This window comes from Ursus arctos, unplaced genomic scaffold, assembly GCF_023065955.2.
Source record: "Ursus arctos isolate Adak ecotype North America unplaced genomic scaffold, UrsArc2.0 scaffold_7, whole genome shotgun sequence".
Classification (NCBI taxonomy): domain Eukaryota; kingdom Metazoa; phylum Chordata; class Mammalia; order Carnivora; family Ursidae; genus Ursus; species Ursus arctos.
Window position 1 is genome coordinate 26,750,620 of NW_026623089.1, and position 18,364 is coordinate 26,768,983.

At 57.8% G+C, this 18,364-nt stretch overlaps 1 protein-coding gene across 1 annotated transcript; it reads left to right on the forward strand.

The window, feature by feature from the left end:
* Positions 1-447: 447 nt before the first annotated feature.
* On the forward strand, positions 448-17,985 carry PDZD7 (PDZ domain containing 7). Its single transcript, XM_026493903.4, is given in 17 exon segments — positions 448-670; positions 5,246-5,386; positions 5,696-5,870; positions 6,388-6,564; positions 6,793-6,940; positions 8,182-8,196; positions 8,198-8,243; positions 8,653-9,060; positions 9,566-9,763; positions 11,337-11,387; positions 11,968-12,143; positions 15,181-15,272; positions 15,392-15,483; positions 15,637-15,708; positions 16,209-16,790; positions 17,076-17,176; positions 17,580-17,985. Coding segments are annotated over 17 exon segments (3,099 nt in total). The 3' UTR covers positions 17,982-17,985.
* Positions 17,986-18,364: the final 379 nt, after the last annotated feature.

Consider the following 18,364-nt stretch of genomic DNA (forward strand, 5'->3'; position numbering starts at 1 on the left):
AGGGCCTGCGAGAATCCATCTCCACTCTACCCAGGACTGGACACTGGGGTAGATGACTTGGCTGAGAGCCGGAATGGGGAGTGAATGAGAGGCTCCCAGTGGCCTTGTATAAATGGCTCCGAGAGTCCACGATGGTGCCTGGACTGGGCCAGGGGTGGGAGAGGTGAGGGGCCTAAGGCACGGGAGGGCAGGATGCTCAAATCAAGGCAGGGGTGGAAGTTCTGGGGGGAAACTAGGGCAGCATTTACACCCTTGTCCCAATCCCTGCTCTCCATCCACAGGCCTGGAGCGCGCACTCCTGAGAAGCAGCAGAGGTGGGAGGCTCCCAGTCGCTGAGACCCCAGTTCCTCACAGAAGGCTCATGGAGCCCGGAGCACGCGGGGCGCTTTTCGAGAGGGCTAGCAGGTTCCTTCCGGACTTGTAGGGTGCCGCCCCAGGCTACCCACGATGGCTCAGGGTTTTGCAGTGGGCTTCGACCCACTGGGCCTCAGAGACCTCAGCTCGGGCTCTCTGAGCTCCCTTTCCTCCCGCGGCCACCTGGGCAGCGACTCCGGCTCGGCAACGCGATACCTGCTGAAGAAGCAGCAGCGGCTGCTGAATGGGCCCCCCCGCGGAATCCGAGCCTCATCGCCCATGGGCCGCGTCATCCTCATCAACTCCCCCATCGAAGGTGGGGGCGGGGCCTAGCTCAGGCCTGGCGCTAAGGGTGGGGGTAAGGGCCAGCTGGGAGGAGGACCTCGAGAGATGGGAGTCTTAGGGCTGTGGGGCTTGGAGGGCCCCTGTTTAGCCATATGTTTGTCCTCATCAGCCCTTTCCTCATGTTCAGGCCAATGCTTTAGGGCTGTAGGATGGCAGAGAGGTCGGAGGTGGGAGATAGGAACATGGAGGCAAGGACAGGTGTGTGTGATATGCTAGACCCCAAGTCAGCAAGGGAGGGTATCGAATTGGCTGCTCCATCCTATGGACTCTGCCTTTCTCCAGTCCCTTTGTGTATGTCCAGCATGTTGCGGGGAGCAGGATGGAGAAGGATATACTCCATCAACCAGCCCATTGTGTGACCAGCTCTGTGCTGGGCTGTGAGGAGTAGTGCCCAGATGGGGAGACAGAATTAAAGGTTTCAGGTGCAGGGGCGCCTGGCTGGCTCAGTCCAAAGAGCATGTGACTCTTGATCTCAGGTCATGAGTTCAAGCCCCACATTGGGTGTAGAGATTACTTAAAATAAGTAAATATTTTTTTAAAAAAAAGATTTCAGATGCAGAAGAAAGCAAAGAGGTAGAGTAGCAAATGCTCCAAAGAGGGGGGAGAGGAGGAGGGTTGAGGGTCAGGAAGGGAGCCGCAGGCCTGGGCCCTGAAGGAGGAGGCTACCTGATCTTATATAGTCGCTTAATGCTGTTACATTGCACATCTGTTCTATACCAGCCCTGGTTAGGTCCTGAAGGGGGCTTGGAGAAAAATGAGGGTCAATCTTCACCTTCCAGAAATTTACAGTGTACTAGGGCTTAGAGACAGAGCAATGAGAGCAGCTGGTGCTGGGATAGAGGGATCCCAGACAAGGCTGGAAGTGGAAACCAAGAGCACAAGGGGGGGGGGGGAGAGTTGCAATTAGGAGACAGGCTGGCTGCAGTGACAGATGTGAGGCGACAAAGAGCCAGTGAGCAAGACAGGCACTCAAGGTGGGGGGGGGATTGGGCACCCCCTGGGGCTGGGCTTTATGTGGGCCAGATTCGATAAATATCTCCAGCTCCCCTTCTGTTTCTCAACAGCAGAACTCTCCTGGCTGGATCCCAGAGTGGACTTTTGAGACCCTGCCCCTCCCCTTCGACCCAGCTGGGCATCTCTGCCCCCCTACCCCGGTGGCTGGGCTGCTCAGGGGGCAGGCTTTCCTGCACCAGTGGCCCAGCACATGCTCACTCCCATCATCTACCGTGCTAGGTCTCCCCCCAGGTGAGCAGCAGGGCACTGCTGAGAGTCACCATTGTCATTTGGGTCATGGAGCAGAAGTCCTCAGAGGAGCTAGGAGACACGGTAGGGGGCAGGGAAGGCACTGGGGCATGGCCCTTTAAGTCCCATTGTATTAAAAGAACATATACGTCCCCATCACACAGCCACACACCAGGCCCCAGCTCCGATGCGACGGCTCTGTACGCTCTCCCTCTAAAGATCCTCTTGCAGAACAAGTTCCGGGATCGCTCTCTCCGGCTGCCTCGCCCTAGAGCCCCACTAGTGCGGCCGGGAGAGCAGCATCTCCTAGCATGGCTTCGACCAGCCGGCCCCTACCCTGTCTGCGCTGGGAGCCTCTGAGCTCGGAATCTCCCCCTCTCTCTGAGCACAAAGGTCTCCCCACTAGCCGCATCCAGGAACCTCTCCCCCTTGTTCCTATTTAGACCATTCCAGAGGCCTAAAATAACTGATAAGGGAGACACAGTAGAGAAGGAGAAACTACGACCCACATCACCCCCATGATTCCCCACCAGCTCCTCAAACTCTGCTGGTCCCAGAGAAAATGCATTCTCTAGTCCAAACCAGCCCTTTCTCCTCACTCTCCTTCATCCATTTATTCTTTTACTTATTCAAAAAATCCTGGGCAGATATCAAGTGCTGTGCGACGTACTGGAGATACGTTGGCAGAAAAGGATTACAAAATCCCTACCACGACTGAACTTACAATCTAGTAAAAGGAGATAGACAATAAATAATATGTGAGTAAGCCAATAATGAGAAAGGATGGTAAGAATCTTGGAGGTACTAATTTGGATGGTACAATAGAGTTGTGGTTCGCAAACGTTGGAATACATCAGAATTGCCTGGGAGGCTTGTGAAAAGACGAGTCGCTGGGTCCCACACCCAGAGCCTCTAATTCAATGTATCTGCAGCAAAGCCCAAGCATACACATTTTTTTACATACTTTTTGAAAAGATTTTATTTTTAACTAATCTCTACACCCAATGTGGGGCTCAAACTCACAACCCTAAAATCAAGAGTCACATGCTCTACCGACTGAGCCAGCCAGGTACCCCGGGTACCCCAAGCCAGGTACTTTTATTTATCTATTTATTTGAGAGAGAGAGTGGGCAGGGGGGAGCAGAGGGAGAGGGACAAGCAGACTCCACGCTCAGCTCAGAGCCCGATGCAGGGCTTGATCCCAGGACCCCGAGATCATGACCTGAGCCGAAATCAAGAGTCAGATGCTTAACCAACTGAGCCACCCAGGTGCCCCAAGAATGTGCATTTTTAATAAGTTCCTGAGTGCTTCTGCACTGGTGGTCTGGGGGGAACACTTTGAGAACCCCTCTAATAGAGGCCATCTGGGAGGAAGGGAAGGGACTTCCGGTAGGGTAGTCCAGGAAGGCTTCTCAGAGAAAGTGGTGTCTGAGCCAGGAGGGGCTGCAGATTGGGAGCTGGCTTTATGAACGTCTGGGCAAGAGTATCACAGATTGAGGAACACTGACATGATTAGCCTGTGTGAGGAACAGCAGAGGTCAGCGTGGCCAAAGCTCAGTGAGGCTGGGATGGCGGCCAGAGGTGAAGGGAGAGAGGTGGGCAGAGGAAAGCCCATGGAGGGCCTTACTGGGCATGGGGGACTGTGGAGTTCCTTCTAGAAGCAGGAGAAGGCATTGAAGTTTTTAATAAGCAGGCACGATCTACTGTAAACGCTGACTCTGGCCACTGTGTAGAGAAAGGCCTAAAGGGGGCGAGAATGGAAGTGGAGGGACAGCGAGGAGGCTGCGAGCTCCTGGAGGGGGAGGTTGGTGGCCTGGGGTAGGGCAGTGGAAGTAGAGAAGTTTCCATCCTCAGAGGTCCCAAGCTCCTATGCTCAAAACCCCAGATTGGCATCCCCCTGGCCCAGTGCCCTAGGAAGGCCCCAGGGAGGGACTGAGAAGAAAGAGGGTTGGGGGACAGGAAAGCAACAGACTCCTCGGCTGCGTTGAGATGTGTGCAGACAATCAGGCAGGAAGCCTCAGCACGTTGCGCATCTCTGTCCTGCTGCACCCCTACCCACAGGCTGCCCTTGGAGATTTCTTCCTGAGCTGCTCTCATCATGCACTGTAACCCGATTTCTCTTAGACCAAGCAGAAGTGTGTGTGTGTGTGTGTGTGTGTGTGTGTGTGTGAGAGAGAGAGAGAGAGAGAGAGAGAGAGCAATTTCTCCCTCTCAAATACCTCTAGAATAAGACTTGGCCAAGAAGAAATCTCACCTTCTCACCTGGGACCCAGCTTCCCTCTCCAGTCTTCTTAATTTTTCTAACCAAAGGCCTTCTCAAGGACCCACCTCAGAGCCTTTGCTCGCTCCATCCCCTTCCTCATCAGTGCCCTCCCTTTCCGCTCCACCCATTGAAATCCCACGCATCTTGTGTTCCCAAACACCGTCCCTGTCAGCTGCAGCTCCTGGGGACCCTGCTTCGCTGACTTTCTCCGCACTGATGGAGAGGACCTCTCTGGGCTCTGGGCATGTATTACGACAGAGTGGTGTTTTGGGTTTCTCTCCTCATATAGTCAGGTAGTTCCTAGAGTCCTTACCTCCAGATCACAGGGTCTAAGAGATAGAAGGGGCCTCAGAGATCCTTCCACAACATCCCAGACAGGGATTTATCAAGTGCCAGCTTGCATGCCTCCAAAGATGGGGAACTCGCTGTTTTTCCTGGAAAACTCATTCCATTGTCTGACAGCTGAAGGTTTTAGAAAAATTTTCCTTACTAAATTGGCCTCCATCTAACTCCACTTTGTGGGCTTGGTTCCGCACTCTGGGTTACACAGACAAAAACATCTAAAGCCTTTCACGGAATAGCTCTTCGACTATTTGAAAATAGAGCTAGCATTCTCATTTCTGCTCAAGCGGAAGAGCCCAAACGTGCTCAACTCTACCCCATAGAATGGAATCCTGAACCTCTTGTCTATCCGTCTGACCCTCAGAGTGGCAGGGTTTTTAGGAGTTTGTCCTATCCCAGGCCTGTGGGCATGGGAAGCTTAGTAAGCATTAGAAACACACACACACACACACCTGTATAATAAGGGAAGGAGAACAGTATCTTCTAATACGGAGTCCTGCCCTGCCTGTTCCCTTTCTCCCTGACCCGTACTCTCAAAATCACCAACAGGGAACTCAGAAACTGGCTGCCCTTAGGCTTAGGGCCTTAGGTATCTGTGCCTAGCAACCCAGCCCAAACTGGGAAACCCAGGGACCCTCTGTGCCCAGAATGGACATGGGAATCACGCCTGTGTCCCTCCCCACCACCACCACCACACAGCCAACAGTGACGAGAGCGACATCATCCATGCTGTCCGGGTGGAGAAGAGTCCAGCAGGCAGACTGGGTTTCAGTGTGCGGGGCGGCTCTGAGCATGGCCTGGGCATCTTCGTCAGCAAGGTGGAGGAGGGGAGCAGTGCAGGTGAGCAGGGCCCCCAAGAGTGAGGTGCTGGCTTAGGGTATGAGCCCCCACCTCAATGGGGTTCTGGAGTCCTATGATCAGGGATGGTAGGAAAGGGTCCTCAGCTATGGAGGGCCTGATCCAATGGGGAGATGGGGCTGGGCGTGGGAGTGGGCTAATAACAGGTTCCTAGTCTAATAAGGAATACCCAGACCTCAGCTGGGGATCCCCAGTCTCATGGGGATTACCCCATGGGAGCCTGTGTGGTGGGAAAGGCTTAGCTTCGCCCTGGCCCACAGGGCCCATGCCAGCCCCCCCCCCTCCGTGCAGAGCGGGCTGGCCTGTGCGTGGGCGACAAGATCACGGAGGTGAATGGGCTGAGCCTGGAGAGCACCACCATGGGCAGCGCCGTGAAAGTGCTGACGGGCAGCAGCCGCCTGCACATGATGGTGAGACGCATGGGCCGAGTGCCGGGCATCAAATTCTCCAAGGAGAAGACCACATGGTGAGAATGCGGGGTCCCAGCCCTGCCCTTGCCCCCCCATCCACGCCCCCGGTCCATGGCAGGAGAGGCTGAGGGCACAGGGTTCTGCATGGGACTTGGCTACGTAGGGCTTCTGCTCTTTCCATCCCCCCGGCGCTGGAAACACAGTGATCTTAAGGCCTGACATTGACACGAGACAAGGCCGTGTCTCTCTCCCAGCTCTCCTCCCAACTCTCCCCCAGATGCTAGCGGTCCTGCCCCCGACGTCGCTGCTCTGGGAGCCTGGGCATAGCGACAGCACCTCTCCCTCAGCGTTCTTGCGGGGATTCGAAATGGGTCCTGGCACAATGGAGCCGCTCCATAACAAGAGGAGATTGGGGTGGTGTCCCAAGTTTGAGGAAGTCTACATCCCACTGAAGGTCTCAGGACTGGGGAGTCCCCGAAGGCAACCTCCCCTTACCTGTGCAGTTGTCGGGGATGCTGGGAGGAGGGGGACTGGGGGTGGGGGCAGACCGACAGCCCATCGCTGCTGTCCCAGGGTGGATGTGGTGAATCGGCGGCTGGTGGTGGAAAAGTGCAGCTCGACGCCGTCTGACAGTGGCTCGGAGGACAGTGTGCGGCGTATTGTCCATCTGTACACCACATCGGACGACTTCTGTCTGGGCTTCAACATCCGCGGGGGCAAGGAGTTTGGCCTGGGCATCTATGTGTCCAAGTGAGGGCTGGGGTGGGGCGTGCAATGGGGACCGGTCAGCAAGCGAGGCTCAGCCAACTACGTGTCCAAAGGAGGGCCTGGGTCAGGGGTCTGGAGAGGCCTGGGGGGCTCTGGGAGGAGGGTCAAGGAGTTTGGCTGGGGCATCCCTGTATCCGAGTGAAGAGTCTGGTCTCGGGTGAGGGAGGGTAGGCCAGGTGGCCTCTCAGACTGCCTCCTGTCTGACCCCAGAGTGGATCATGGTGGGCTGGCCGAGGAGAACGGCATCAAGGTGGGGGACCAGGTCCTGGCGGCCAACGGTGTCAGGTTCGACGACATCAGCCACAGCCGGGCCGTGGAGGTGCTGAAGGGCCAAACGCACATCTTGTTGACTCTCAAGGTGGGCAGGACTGTGGGTGTCAGGGGGAGGCCAGACTACAGGAAGGACTTCCCAGACCTCTCTAGTACTTAATGCCCCTTGCCCTACAACTTACGACTTTTCCACAGCCATTTGAGAGGGCAGGGCCTGTGCTCATCCCTATTTCATAGAAGAAGAAACAGGTTCAGAGAGGCGGAGTCACTCAGGTCACTCACTCAGCCGGCCAGTAGCAGGGCCTGCTTCCAGTCCTGCTCCCCAGACAGCTAGGGCAGCGCCCCTTCAGATGAGTGGTGGAGGTCCCAGGTTGAAAAGAGAAAACGTCCCGCCCAGAGGGTCGGCCGGTAGCTATGGCTCTGGGTAGGACCTGGGCACAGGGCAAGGACGGCTGGGCTGAGGCCGGAGATCGGATTTCTGGGGAGGCACCTGTATTCATGATTCACGTGGGCCTCACACCTGCCTGAGGATCAGGTCCTTGTCACTGTGGCTGTGGAGGAGGCTGTGGCTTGCTCTCCGCCAGTACCCGCCCCTGCTTCACTCCCTTCCCTTCCCAAGCCTTCACCCAGCTCGCCCTTCAGGGCCTCCTCCGCCATTCCCTCACTTCTGCCACCTGGATTTCCCATCCCACAATCCCCCCGTGACGTTTCTCCCTTTCCTTCCTCTCACATGATCCCAGACACTCCTCCTCTCTCCCACTCCGCCCCTCGTTCATTCATTCAACATTTTTGAGTATGACGTACGTGATGACGCCTATGCCAGTGCTGGGGCTACGACGGTGAACAAGACAGATGAGGTCTCTGCTACGGGGAGCGGGGCGGGGGGCAGACAAACAGGGTGCATGCTGACTGACAAACGCTGTGAGGAAATTACAGAGAGACGGGAGGGGTAATTCAGGGAGGCCCTTTCAGCCAGGGGGGTCAGGGCAGGTCTCTCTGGGGAGGTGACGCTTGAAGAGGGAGAAGGAGCAAGCCCGCAGATGAGCGGGAGGAAGAGAATCCAGACAGAAGGAGCAGCAAGTGCAAGGCCCTGAGGTTTAGAGGAATCTGGTGTCTTCAGACAGAGACCCGCCCATTCCTCTCGAGCCGACCACGATGAACGATGAACGTGGAGGAGAGAGATGGGGTTGAAAAGTTTACTCCTGTCCCATCACCCCCCTTCTCACTCACTGTCCCTCCTCACCCCCCTTCTCACTCACTCTCCCTTCTCAACCACCCCCTTCCCACCTGCTCCCCCATGCCCTCCTTCGCCCACCACGCTCTTCCCAGGAGACTGGCCGGTACCCCCGCCTACAAAGAGATGGTTTCCGAGTACTGTTGGCTGGACCGATGTAAGTGGCTCAGGCCCCTGGGTCAGAGGGAAAGGGCTGAGGCCGGAGGGTGGGCCAGAGTCTCTGAGGGATAATTGGGCAGGAGGAGCAACGCCTGCTTGCAACTTTCCCACCCAGACACCCCTCTGAGAAGTTGCAGGTTCAGTTCCGGGCTGCCCTTGGCTCTGGAGCCCCTGTGGTGGCGGCGGGGGGCGGGGGGTGAATGGAGGAGACGTGACTTGCCTAAGGTCTCTCAACAAGTCAGTGGCAGGACTGCTGAGCAGCCGATTCCCAGAGCCCCGTGCTTCCAGCCTTGGCTGCTACCCAGCACTCACCCAGCCCCACGCCCAAGGTGATCCGCGACCCTGGCAGGGCTCTGAAGCAACCCGGCCTTCCCCTGAGATGCCCCTGCCTTCCCCACTGCCTGCAGTGAGCAACGGGGTGCTGCAGCAGCTGTCCCCAGCCTCCGAGAGCAGCTCCAGCGTCTCCTCCTATGCCTCCAGCGCCCCCTGCAGCTCGGCCGAGGGCTCGGGCTCCCTGCCCTCCGACCGCATGGATGTCTGCCTGGGGCCTGATGAGCCGGGCAGTGGGGGCCCAGGCTGGGGGCGGGCAGACACAGCCATGCAGACAGAGCCTGACGTGGGGGGCCGCGTGGAGACCTGGTGCAGTGTGAGGCCCACCGTCATCCTCAGGGACACAGCCATCCGCTCGGACGGCCCCCGGCCTGCCCGCCGCCTGGACCCAGCGTTCTCCGAGTCCCCTAAGACCGCTCTGCTGCTGGCCCTGAGCCGACCCCGGCCCCCCATCACGAGGTCGCAGAGCCACCTGACCTTGTGGGGTATGTAGGGAAGGGGCGGCTGATGTTCTCTCCAAAGCTCCCATTCCAACACCTGCTTCACACCCAGTCCTGGGCCCCAAACCTCCCTTGGCCCTAGGCCTTGACTCGGCCTCAGTTCCAGCTCCAGAATGCACTCAGATGCTGCGCTGGGCCCCATTTTAAACTGGCCCTGGGCCCCTAACCCACCCTCAGATCCAGTCCCAGCTCCTGTCCACTTTGGGCCCCAAACCCGCCCTAATCCATCCCCACCTGTTTGACACACACAGACACCGACACTTAACCCCGGCCCTCAGGGAGAGTCCTCACAGAGCTAGAACTGTGGGTGGGGGAGAAATGGAAAGTCGGAGGAGGAAGCCCACCTATCTCCATCCCCATCTCCCCACAAAGCTGGAGGTCCTGTCTGCCCCCTACTGTCCCTCCTCTTTGGCCCTCTTCACACCCCTGCCCCTCGGCCTTCCCTTCTGCCCACCATGCCAGCCCCCCGGGTGCCCCCTCTTGTCTGCAGAGGAGAAGAAGCAGCGGAAGAAGGAGAAGTTGGGGCCCTCTGGGGAAAAGGGAGCCCTGCAGCGCTCCAAGACGCTGATGAACCTCTTGTTCAAGGGAGGGTGGCAGGGGCGGCTGGCAGGGGACGGGCACAGAGAGGCCTGGACGCTGGACGGAGGGAGCCCGGCCAAGCCCCACCCTCGCCTAGACCTGGAGAAAGGTAAGCACTAGGCGGATGAGGCAGGGAGGAAGGGGGTACAGGCCCCTTTGGCACCCGGCAGCTCTGGGTTTAAATCCCACACTCCCGTTTACTAGCTGGGAGTAACCGCTCGCCCCCGTACACCTGTTTCCTCATGAGTCAAGTGAGAGAAATGATGCCTGTTTCCTTAGGGATGGTGAGGAACAAGGGAATGGAGGGATGTAAATCACTTGAGGACATTGTCTGGCATACAGAAGGTACTCAGAAAATGTAGTGCTCCTTGTTAAAGTATCTCATCTCCCCACTTCACAGAAAGGAAGCTGATAGAGCCGCAGCCTAGCAAGGAAGTCGAAGGGCTTGGGCCAGATCTCTGTGCTCTTGGTGCTGAGGTGGGCAGGGCGGGCATTGCTCTCCTGGCATATCTGGCTTCCCCTCCCCTGGCCAGAGCTCCACAGGCCCTACCCAGTTCTAGAACCATCCCAAGCAAGGCCATTTCTAGCTCAGGGCCCAAGCAGAATGGCCTGGGCAGGCTTCACTTATGTCCGGGGCTTCCTACGGACCCTCACAGACACCTCTCGTCTCTCAGGTGAGGCTCCGAGACTGGACCAAGCCTGGATGGTAAAGACTCTCGGGGTTGCATGCGACAGAAACCCAACTCAAATTAGGTTTAAAATGCACTCCTTGGCACAGCTGCTGATTTGAGTGGGGCTAAAGGTTTAAACAACCTCATCAGACATCTGCCCCCTTCATCTTTGGTCCCACTTTCCCCTGGGTTGGCTTCAATTTCATCCAGGTTTTGCCCACTCAGAGGGAAGATGGCCACTGTCCCTTAGCAACCCAGGGACAGGAGAGCTTCTTCAAGAGTTGCTGCTGCAGTTCCCTGCTCTCACAGGCCCGGTGGGATCCCGCGCCCTGCAGCTGGCTGTGCCGGGGCAGGGCCGATGGTGCTCTCAGGGGCCAGCCCGGGTCACGTGCCCCTCCTGGGGCACATGCACTGAGAATGGAGATCCCCAGGTGAAATTGGGGTGCTGTCTGCAGAGGGAAAGTGGATGTTGGGTGGGCGACAGATGACCAGAGGATGAGGAGCTGACCCTGCCCCTTCTGGGGGGCTGAGGTGAGAGTCCTGTGGAAGAGACAATCTCTTCAGACCAGCCCAGGCCAGCTCCACTTCCTCAGCCCACCTCTTTCTCCACAGCCCCCGGGGCCCTGCTCTCACCTGATGCCCCTCCTATCCTTCTGGTCACTCCTGTTTCTCCTCCAAAGGCTCCTCTTTGTTTCTCTGTCCCCTGAAGGTAGGTGCCCCCCATGCTTTGTTCTTGGGGTTCTTCCTTCCATATATTTGCTTCTAAATGAACCCCCACAAGCAGAACTCAGACCGCACCCTCTCTCGACCCAAAACCTTCACTGACTCCCCGCTGCCTATGAATGAAGTCCCTGGTTGAGCGTGGCGCTCAAGACCTTCACGGCCTCGCCATTCCACCTCCTTCCCGCTTGAGCTCTTCATTCCAGCCATGATCCAGCCCTCCCTGAGCCCTGCAAGCCCCATGTTCAGACTGGGAGTCCGGGCCCTCAGCTGAGCCTTTCTTCTTCACAGCGGGGGCAGTGGGGCCTGTGCAGAAGTTTGTCACCTGGAGACTGAGACGCGGTAATTCACGCATCCCTTCACCAAGGCCCGGTTGACAGCAGAGCTGCAGATGGGGTGCATGTTGGGGGCAGCTAAGGGGCTTTGGGCTAAACTCAGTGGGGGTCATGCATGGGGGGATTGAGTGCATATTGGGGGCAGCTAAAAGAATGGGACTAAGCCAACCAGGAAAGACAGGGCTGCAGACCAATGTTGGGGTGCATTTTTGAGGACTGGGTACTTGATGGGACTCCCAAAGACAGATTTGGGGAGGTGAGGGAGCCTGTGCCAGAACTTCATTGAGTCCTATGACAGCGAATGTTCGGGGGGCCCAGGGGGCACTGGGCTAGGACACCGTTAAGGAACAGACTAGTATACGGGTCTGTGTTGGGAGCCAAAGCGTCTGGATTGGAGCTCCCTTGTTGAGCAGATTGCTATGGGGAACCATGGTGGGGAGACTGGGCGAGGCTGGGATCCTGTCAGCGGCACCTAGGCCTCTCAGCTGACCTGTTCTGTGGTCTGACCCCCATTGAGAGAAGCCTCTCCCTCCTCCCCTCATGGCTCCTGGCTCCTTCATCATATGCCTTTGCCCCCTTCCCTGCAGAGCGGGAGAGGGGCCGGGCCCTGCTCTCTGCCAGGTCCAGGAGCCCCTCCAGCCAGCTGCCCAATGTGGACGAGCAGGTGCAAGCCTGGGAGAGCCGGCGGCCCCTTATTCAGGACCTGGCCCGGCGGCTGCTGACTGATGATGAGGTGCTGGCAGTCACCCGCCACTGCTCCCGGGTGAGCTTCCAGCCTGCCCCCAACTCCAGCACATGGTCACCCAGTCATCCAGCCCCTCATTCATTCAGGCCACCGTCTCTGGTCAGTATCTGGGTTTGATGCTGTGAGGCCAGCCATCGGTAAAAGCAGAAGTCACTCCTGTTCCTGTCATACACATACACACACGTGTAAACACGCACACACTGAGCTCACAGACAGGAAGCGGAGATACAATAACTAGAACCTAAACACCCATAGGGACAAATCATGTGAAGTGCTGTGAAAGAAAAGAACATGAGAAAATAACCCAAGAGGTACGAATTAGGTGGCATGGTCTAGGAGGGCCTCCTGGAGGAGGTGATGTTTCAGCTAAGATGAGAAGGAGCCGGACAGGTGATGAGTGGGGGCACGTGAGCCTCTGTGGTCACTGCCTTCTCTCTCCTCTAAGCCCCAGCCTTCTCCCCTGACCCCCTGCCTCCTTCTGCACCTGGCTCAGCCCAGAGGCCCAGCCTCACGCCAGGGCCCCTCCCCTGTTACTCAAGTAATCCTTTTCGCCCCCCACACACCCCAAGCCTCCCCCAACATCTGCACTGTTGTTCTGTTTCCTTCTACATCAGGCAGGAAGTAGGGCTCCGGGGTGGGGTTGCAGGTTAGCTATGAGGGAGTCCTTGTGGCCTGGATGTTGGGGAGGCTGTGGGAGGCACAGGCTATCCCCTCCAGGGGGAGCGGAAGGCCCTCTGCTCTCCTCCTGCCTCAAAGCCCCCGGATTTCCTGTGCTGGGGTCCCCATGAGAGGCCCGCATCAGCGTACACGTGCAAGGACAAGCTGAGGGGCTCCAGGAAGTTGTTTGTGATTCCCCCCCCCCGCCACCCTCAGCCTGGTCGGGGGGGGGGGGCGCTGTGCTGTTTTCTGTGTGATGCGTACATTTGTGTGTCTGTGGGGTTCTTAGGTTTGTGTCAACTGTGTGATCGATCTGTGTGCGAGTGTGTGTGTGTCCAGATGAGGCACCTGGAGACCGAGGCACATGCATCCCTTTACCAAGGCCTGGTTGACAGCAGAGCTGCAGATGGGGTACGTGTTGGGGGGCAGCTAAGGGCCTTTGGGCTAAATTCTGTAAGTGTCATCATGCTCAACTCTGAGTGCGAAGAGGGGTCCAGAGCACCAGCCTCTGTGAGCTTGTAATTCTAGGCTCTGGCCATTAGGTGGCGTGCCGTGTCCGTTTCTTGGGTCAGCTCCTTTTCCATCGTCCCGCTCTTCCTCCCGCCCTGTCCAAGCCAGGACCACCTCTCACTGCACCCCCACAGCACCTGCCTACCACCCAAACCTGACCCACACCTCACCCACGCCAAGAGATCAGAACCTCTGAGGTGGAGCTCTGGCCGGAATGATTAGTAAATCTCCCCTAGTGACTCAGATGTGTGGCCTCAAACCCCAAGCCTCCCTTCCCTCTCCTCTTCTGAGCCATCTCTCCATGGCCACCAGACCAGGCTTTATAAACACCGTCTGGGATCACTTTACACTCCCCAAGCCCCCTTGCAATCTCTTACCTTTGGCAGAACTGAGTATAAGTCTCTTATGCTCACATTCAAGGCCTTCCCTGCTTTGACTCCCCAGCCACTAATCTCAGCTTTCCCGTGGTCGCCACATCACCACATGGTCATCTTCTGCGGGTCACTGCCTAGGATTATACAGGTGATGAACCACACAACTCTTGTACCCCACGGTCAAGTTGAACTTCTGTCTACCCATTATCCCACCCCACCCTTGGGGCACTTCCCTCCCAATATTCATGCTGTTCCCTGCATTTATCCTTAACAGTACATGTAAATGAAACGGACACACCTACAGGGGTCAGTGTCAATGTCACTGCCTCTAAGAAGCCAATTCCGGTCTTCGCACGCTCCTCTGAGGTTCCCGCTGCCCCATTGCCAGGGGTTTGTCATTCCCTGGGGCTCATGGCTCGCTCTGCCCCTCGTTTCCCATTAGACTGACTTCTGAAGGATCTGGAACAGGGTCTTCGGCATTGTGCCCCTACCGCCCAGTACAGGGTGTGGCACTTAGTAGGTGCTGAATGCAGATTTGGGGACTTGAAACATGTACATATGTGACTGATTCTGTGCAATTATATCTCTGTCTCCAGACAAAAGGGGGTGTATTTTGGACACGTGTATGTGTGAGTCCCTGTAACTGTGTGTGCGGTTTAGGGCCACATGGTTTATGTTTGATTTCCTGATATTTACGAATGTCTCACTCTGACCACCAGGGCTTGCTGTGTCTGTGTCTAGTGCTGTCCAAGATGCTCTGTGTGTGTGCGTGTGTGTGTGTCCCTGAATCACTCTTTCACCACCAGGGGGCGGTGTGCTATCCAAATAGGGTGACTCCCAGTGTGCAGTTTACCAGTGTGTCTGCGTTGGTGGGGTGTGGCTGGTGGCATCCGGGCAGTGCCAGGCAGAAGGGCCTCCGCCCCCCTGGGGACTGACTAGAGAGGCTTTCTGTCGAGCTAGCCCTTTCCCAAGGTCCCCATTCCAGCGCTGAACAAAGCCTAATTGGTAGGTCTCTGTGCAGACATACGCTGGGCTAGCCAGTCCCACAGCCTAGTGTTTGGCTCCAATTCCTTCCTTCTGCCTGGGAGCTGGGGGCGGGGAGGAGAGTCCGCTCCCTGCACATCCTTTTCCGGCACCAGAGCAGGCAAGAGCCAGACTTCTCAGGTTCCAATCCCCCTTCACACTTCCTTATCTGTGTGGCCTTGGGCAGAGTCCTTCTCTCTGAGCCTCAGTTTCCTCATATGTAAAACCAGAATAATTCCTGTCGTCTCTCAGGGTTGCTAAATGAGAGACCCTATGTAGACAGCTTACAGAAGTGCCCGTTGCCAAGCTGTGGCTGCTATTAGAGGTCTGACTACGAGTGCAAGCTTCCCCCTGGCCACCAGCATCGACCCATCCCGGGGGACAGCCTGGGGATGGGGAGAAGCTTTCCTAAATGTGGGGAACCCCACATGCCCCCCACCCCCAGCTCAGGATGTCCTCGCCGCTGCGTGACCCGGGGCCTCTCTCTGCAGTACGTGCACGAGGGCGGCGTGGAGGGCCTCGTGAGGCCCCTGCTGGCCATCCTGGACAGGCCGGCCAAGCTGCTGCTCCTGAGGGACATCAGGTGGGGAGGGGGCTTGGGGAGGGCCGGGGGGCAGAAAGGGACCTCTGAGAACTCCCCCTACTGTCACCCCAGAACTGCGCCCCCGCCCACACCCTGTCTCTCTGCCCCCCTCCCCCCAGGAGCGTGGTGGCCCCCACTGACCTCGGCCGCTTTGACAGCATGGTGATGCCTGTGGAGCTGGAGGCTTTTGAGGCTCTTCAGAGCCGGGCAGGTCAGCCTGGGGGCAGGACGTGTAGATCCTGAGCCCCAGGTGGGGATGGGAATGGGGTCTCCCAGGGGAGAGGGGGCCGAGATGACCTTCAGCTGTGTCCATCAGGGAGCCCGGCGGGAGTCCCGCCTCTGATGCAACCTCCTCTCCCAGCAGCGCGGCCTCCTGCTTTGCGACCCGCCCGGCAGGACACACCGCCCAAGCGTCACCTCATCACGCCTGTGCCCGGTCAGTCAGAGTCCCGGAGCCTGGGGAGGGGGCACACCCCTGGGGTACTGGGGAAGGGAGAACCAGCCTTCCGTCCCCGCCCCCACATAGGGTGTAATGGCTTCAGAAGGCCGTCTGGTTCCCTGAAGGAGATCCCTTGTCCACCAGAGCCACGTTTATCACATCCGCTCACGACCTGTACTATGATTTACTTAATAATTGGTTTTAAACCCACTCACTTTTTAAATCCAGTCTCATTCTATGCAATAATCCCTGAGAAATTACCAGTTTGGTGTGCGAGTCATATTTTTTCTAAGACACATATCGCAATAGAAAGCTTTAAAGTCCTCTGTTCTGCCAGACCCCAGGCGGAGTCCCTCACCGCGGGAACATAAACCCAGGCCTGCGCAAACCCAGGCCTGGGTCTCATGGGCCTTACACCAGCAAAGGCAAGGACTGGAGCCTGGCAAGCTGGTCTGGGCTGGTGAGGGGGGCAGCCTGACCTTGGCCCTCTTCCCCAGACAGTCGTGGAGGTTTCTACCTGCTGCCTGTGAATGGCTTCTCAGAGGAGGAAGATGATGGGGAGCTGAGGGAGCAGCTGGGGGGCCTCCAGCTCTCCCTGGGTGTCTCTGCTCCCCACCACCCTCATAAGGGGATCCCCCCTCTCCAAGACGTGCCAGTAGATGCCTTCGCCCCACACCGAAGCACGTGCACTCCTCCTCCCCAGCCACCCCCGGTCGCTCCTCGGCCCCCACGGCCTAACTGGCTGCTGACAGAACCCCTGACCCCAGAGGACCCTCGGCAGAGCCAGAGCCAGGGCCCTGCCCAGAGCCGCAGCCGGGGCCGAGGCAAGTCCCCGGGACGCAGGCGCTCCCCGTCCCCAGCACCTATCCCCACCCCAAGCGCGGCCAATGGGCGCTACCACAAGCCTCGGAAGGCCAGGCCCCCTCTGCCACGACCCGTGGATGAGCAGGCAGCCAAGGCGGGGGGCCGTGGAGGCCCCTCTGAGAATGGAACCGGCGGGACAGCCAGGGAGGCAGCCGAGAAGGCCCCTGGCGGGGAGCTGAGGACGGTCACGCTGTCCAAGATGAAGCAATCCTTGGGTGAGTCCAGGTGGGACTGGGCCTGGCAGGTGGGGCTCTTGGGTTTGGGTGAGGTTCCTGGGCTTGGTTTTGGGGTACAACTAGGGGGCTTGGGCTTAGGAAAAGATTTAGATATGGGGGTATGTTTGGGGGGTTCTAGATTGGGAGGGTGGGAACTAGAGAATTTTTGGAGTCAAGGACCGAGCAGTAACAAAATCTGGGTGTTTGGGAGAAATTGGGGCCTGGTGTTGGGGTCCTGGGTTGAGGGGTGTGGCTACATACTCATCAGTGCTTCTCTCGCACTAGGCATCAGCATTTCTGGAGGCATTGAGTCCAAGGTGCAGCCCATGGTGAAGATAGAAAAGATCTTCCCTGGGGGGGCTGCCTTCCTCAGTGGGGCCCTGCAGGTGAGTGAAGAGTCCCCAGGCCCACTCCCGAGGTCCAGAGCAGAATTCTGGTGGGGTTGGGGCAGAACTTGCTCATCTTCCAGCCAGACAGGTTTAGACCAGGTCATGGGAGGAGGCTTGGGTGCAGGGGTCAGGCCTGCAAGATGAACAAGCCTAGGGAGAAATCTGTCCCCTCGTGCCAGCCTGGGCCTGATGGTGGCCCATCCTGTTCCACCCCTAGCCCCAAGGGACAAAGGGCCATTGTCTGTGCCTCACCCTGCCCCCCACAGCTCCAGGCACAAAAGTCCCATTGTCCATCCCCTCCACCCAGATGGGGAGGAGTGTCCTAGCTGGTGGAGGTGAGAGGTTGGGTAGTGGGATAACCTGAGAAGGGAGGGCTGTGATTTTCCCACCCCCATCCCAGGCTGGCTTCGAGCTTGTGGCAGTGGATGGAGAGAGCCTGGAGCAGGTGACCCACCAGCGAGCAGTAGACACCATCCGCCGAGCTTATCGAAACAAGGCTCGGGAGCCCATGGAGCTTGTGGTCAGGGTCCCCAGGACCAGCCCACTACCCTTACCCCCTGACTTGTCAGCCCTCACCGATCAGCGCCTTCCTGCTGACCATTCCCCTGCCCGCTGACCCCTTGATGGTACTCATCTCATTCCCTTCCACTGTCTCCCAGAACCTCCCATTAATGCTCTGCCCACCAATACCCAGATTCCTCCCACTGATGCCAGGCTCCTCCATCGGACCACCAGCCCAGTCTCTTCTCTAGCCCTCCAGACTCCTGATTCTAACCCCAGACTCTCCCCACCTATGCTATGACTCTTCCCACTGACTTCAGATACTCCCATTGACTCCCAGGGCCCTCCTGCTATCTCCCAGACCTTGCCTACTAACCTCCTCGGGACTCAGGAACCTCCCACTCTTGCTCGACTTGCCTCCTCCCCAAGCTCCGCACTTTCTTCCTTCTCCAGCTATCACGAAGGCTCTGCCCTTTCCAGATAAACTTGGTGTCAAGGACAAGGTGCTCCTGGGTAGCCTGTGTCACCCGCTCACTGCCCCTAACCTCCCAGGACAGGGAGAGGTTGGTAGAAAGCCAAGGTCTGGAGCTTGGGATTGGTGGGCACTTTCTCATGATGTCCCCTTTAACACCCCCGAGCGCTGAGGGACATGGGTTCTTAGGGCCCTGAAGAGTCATTGCATCC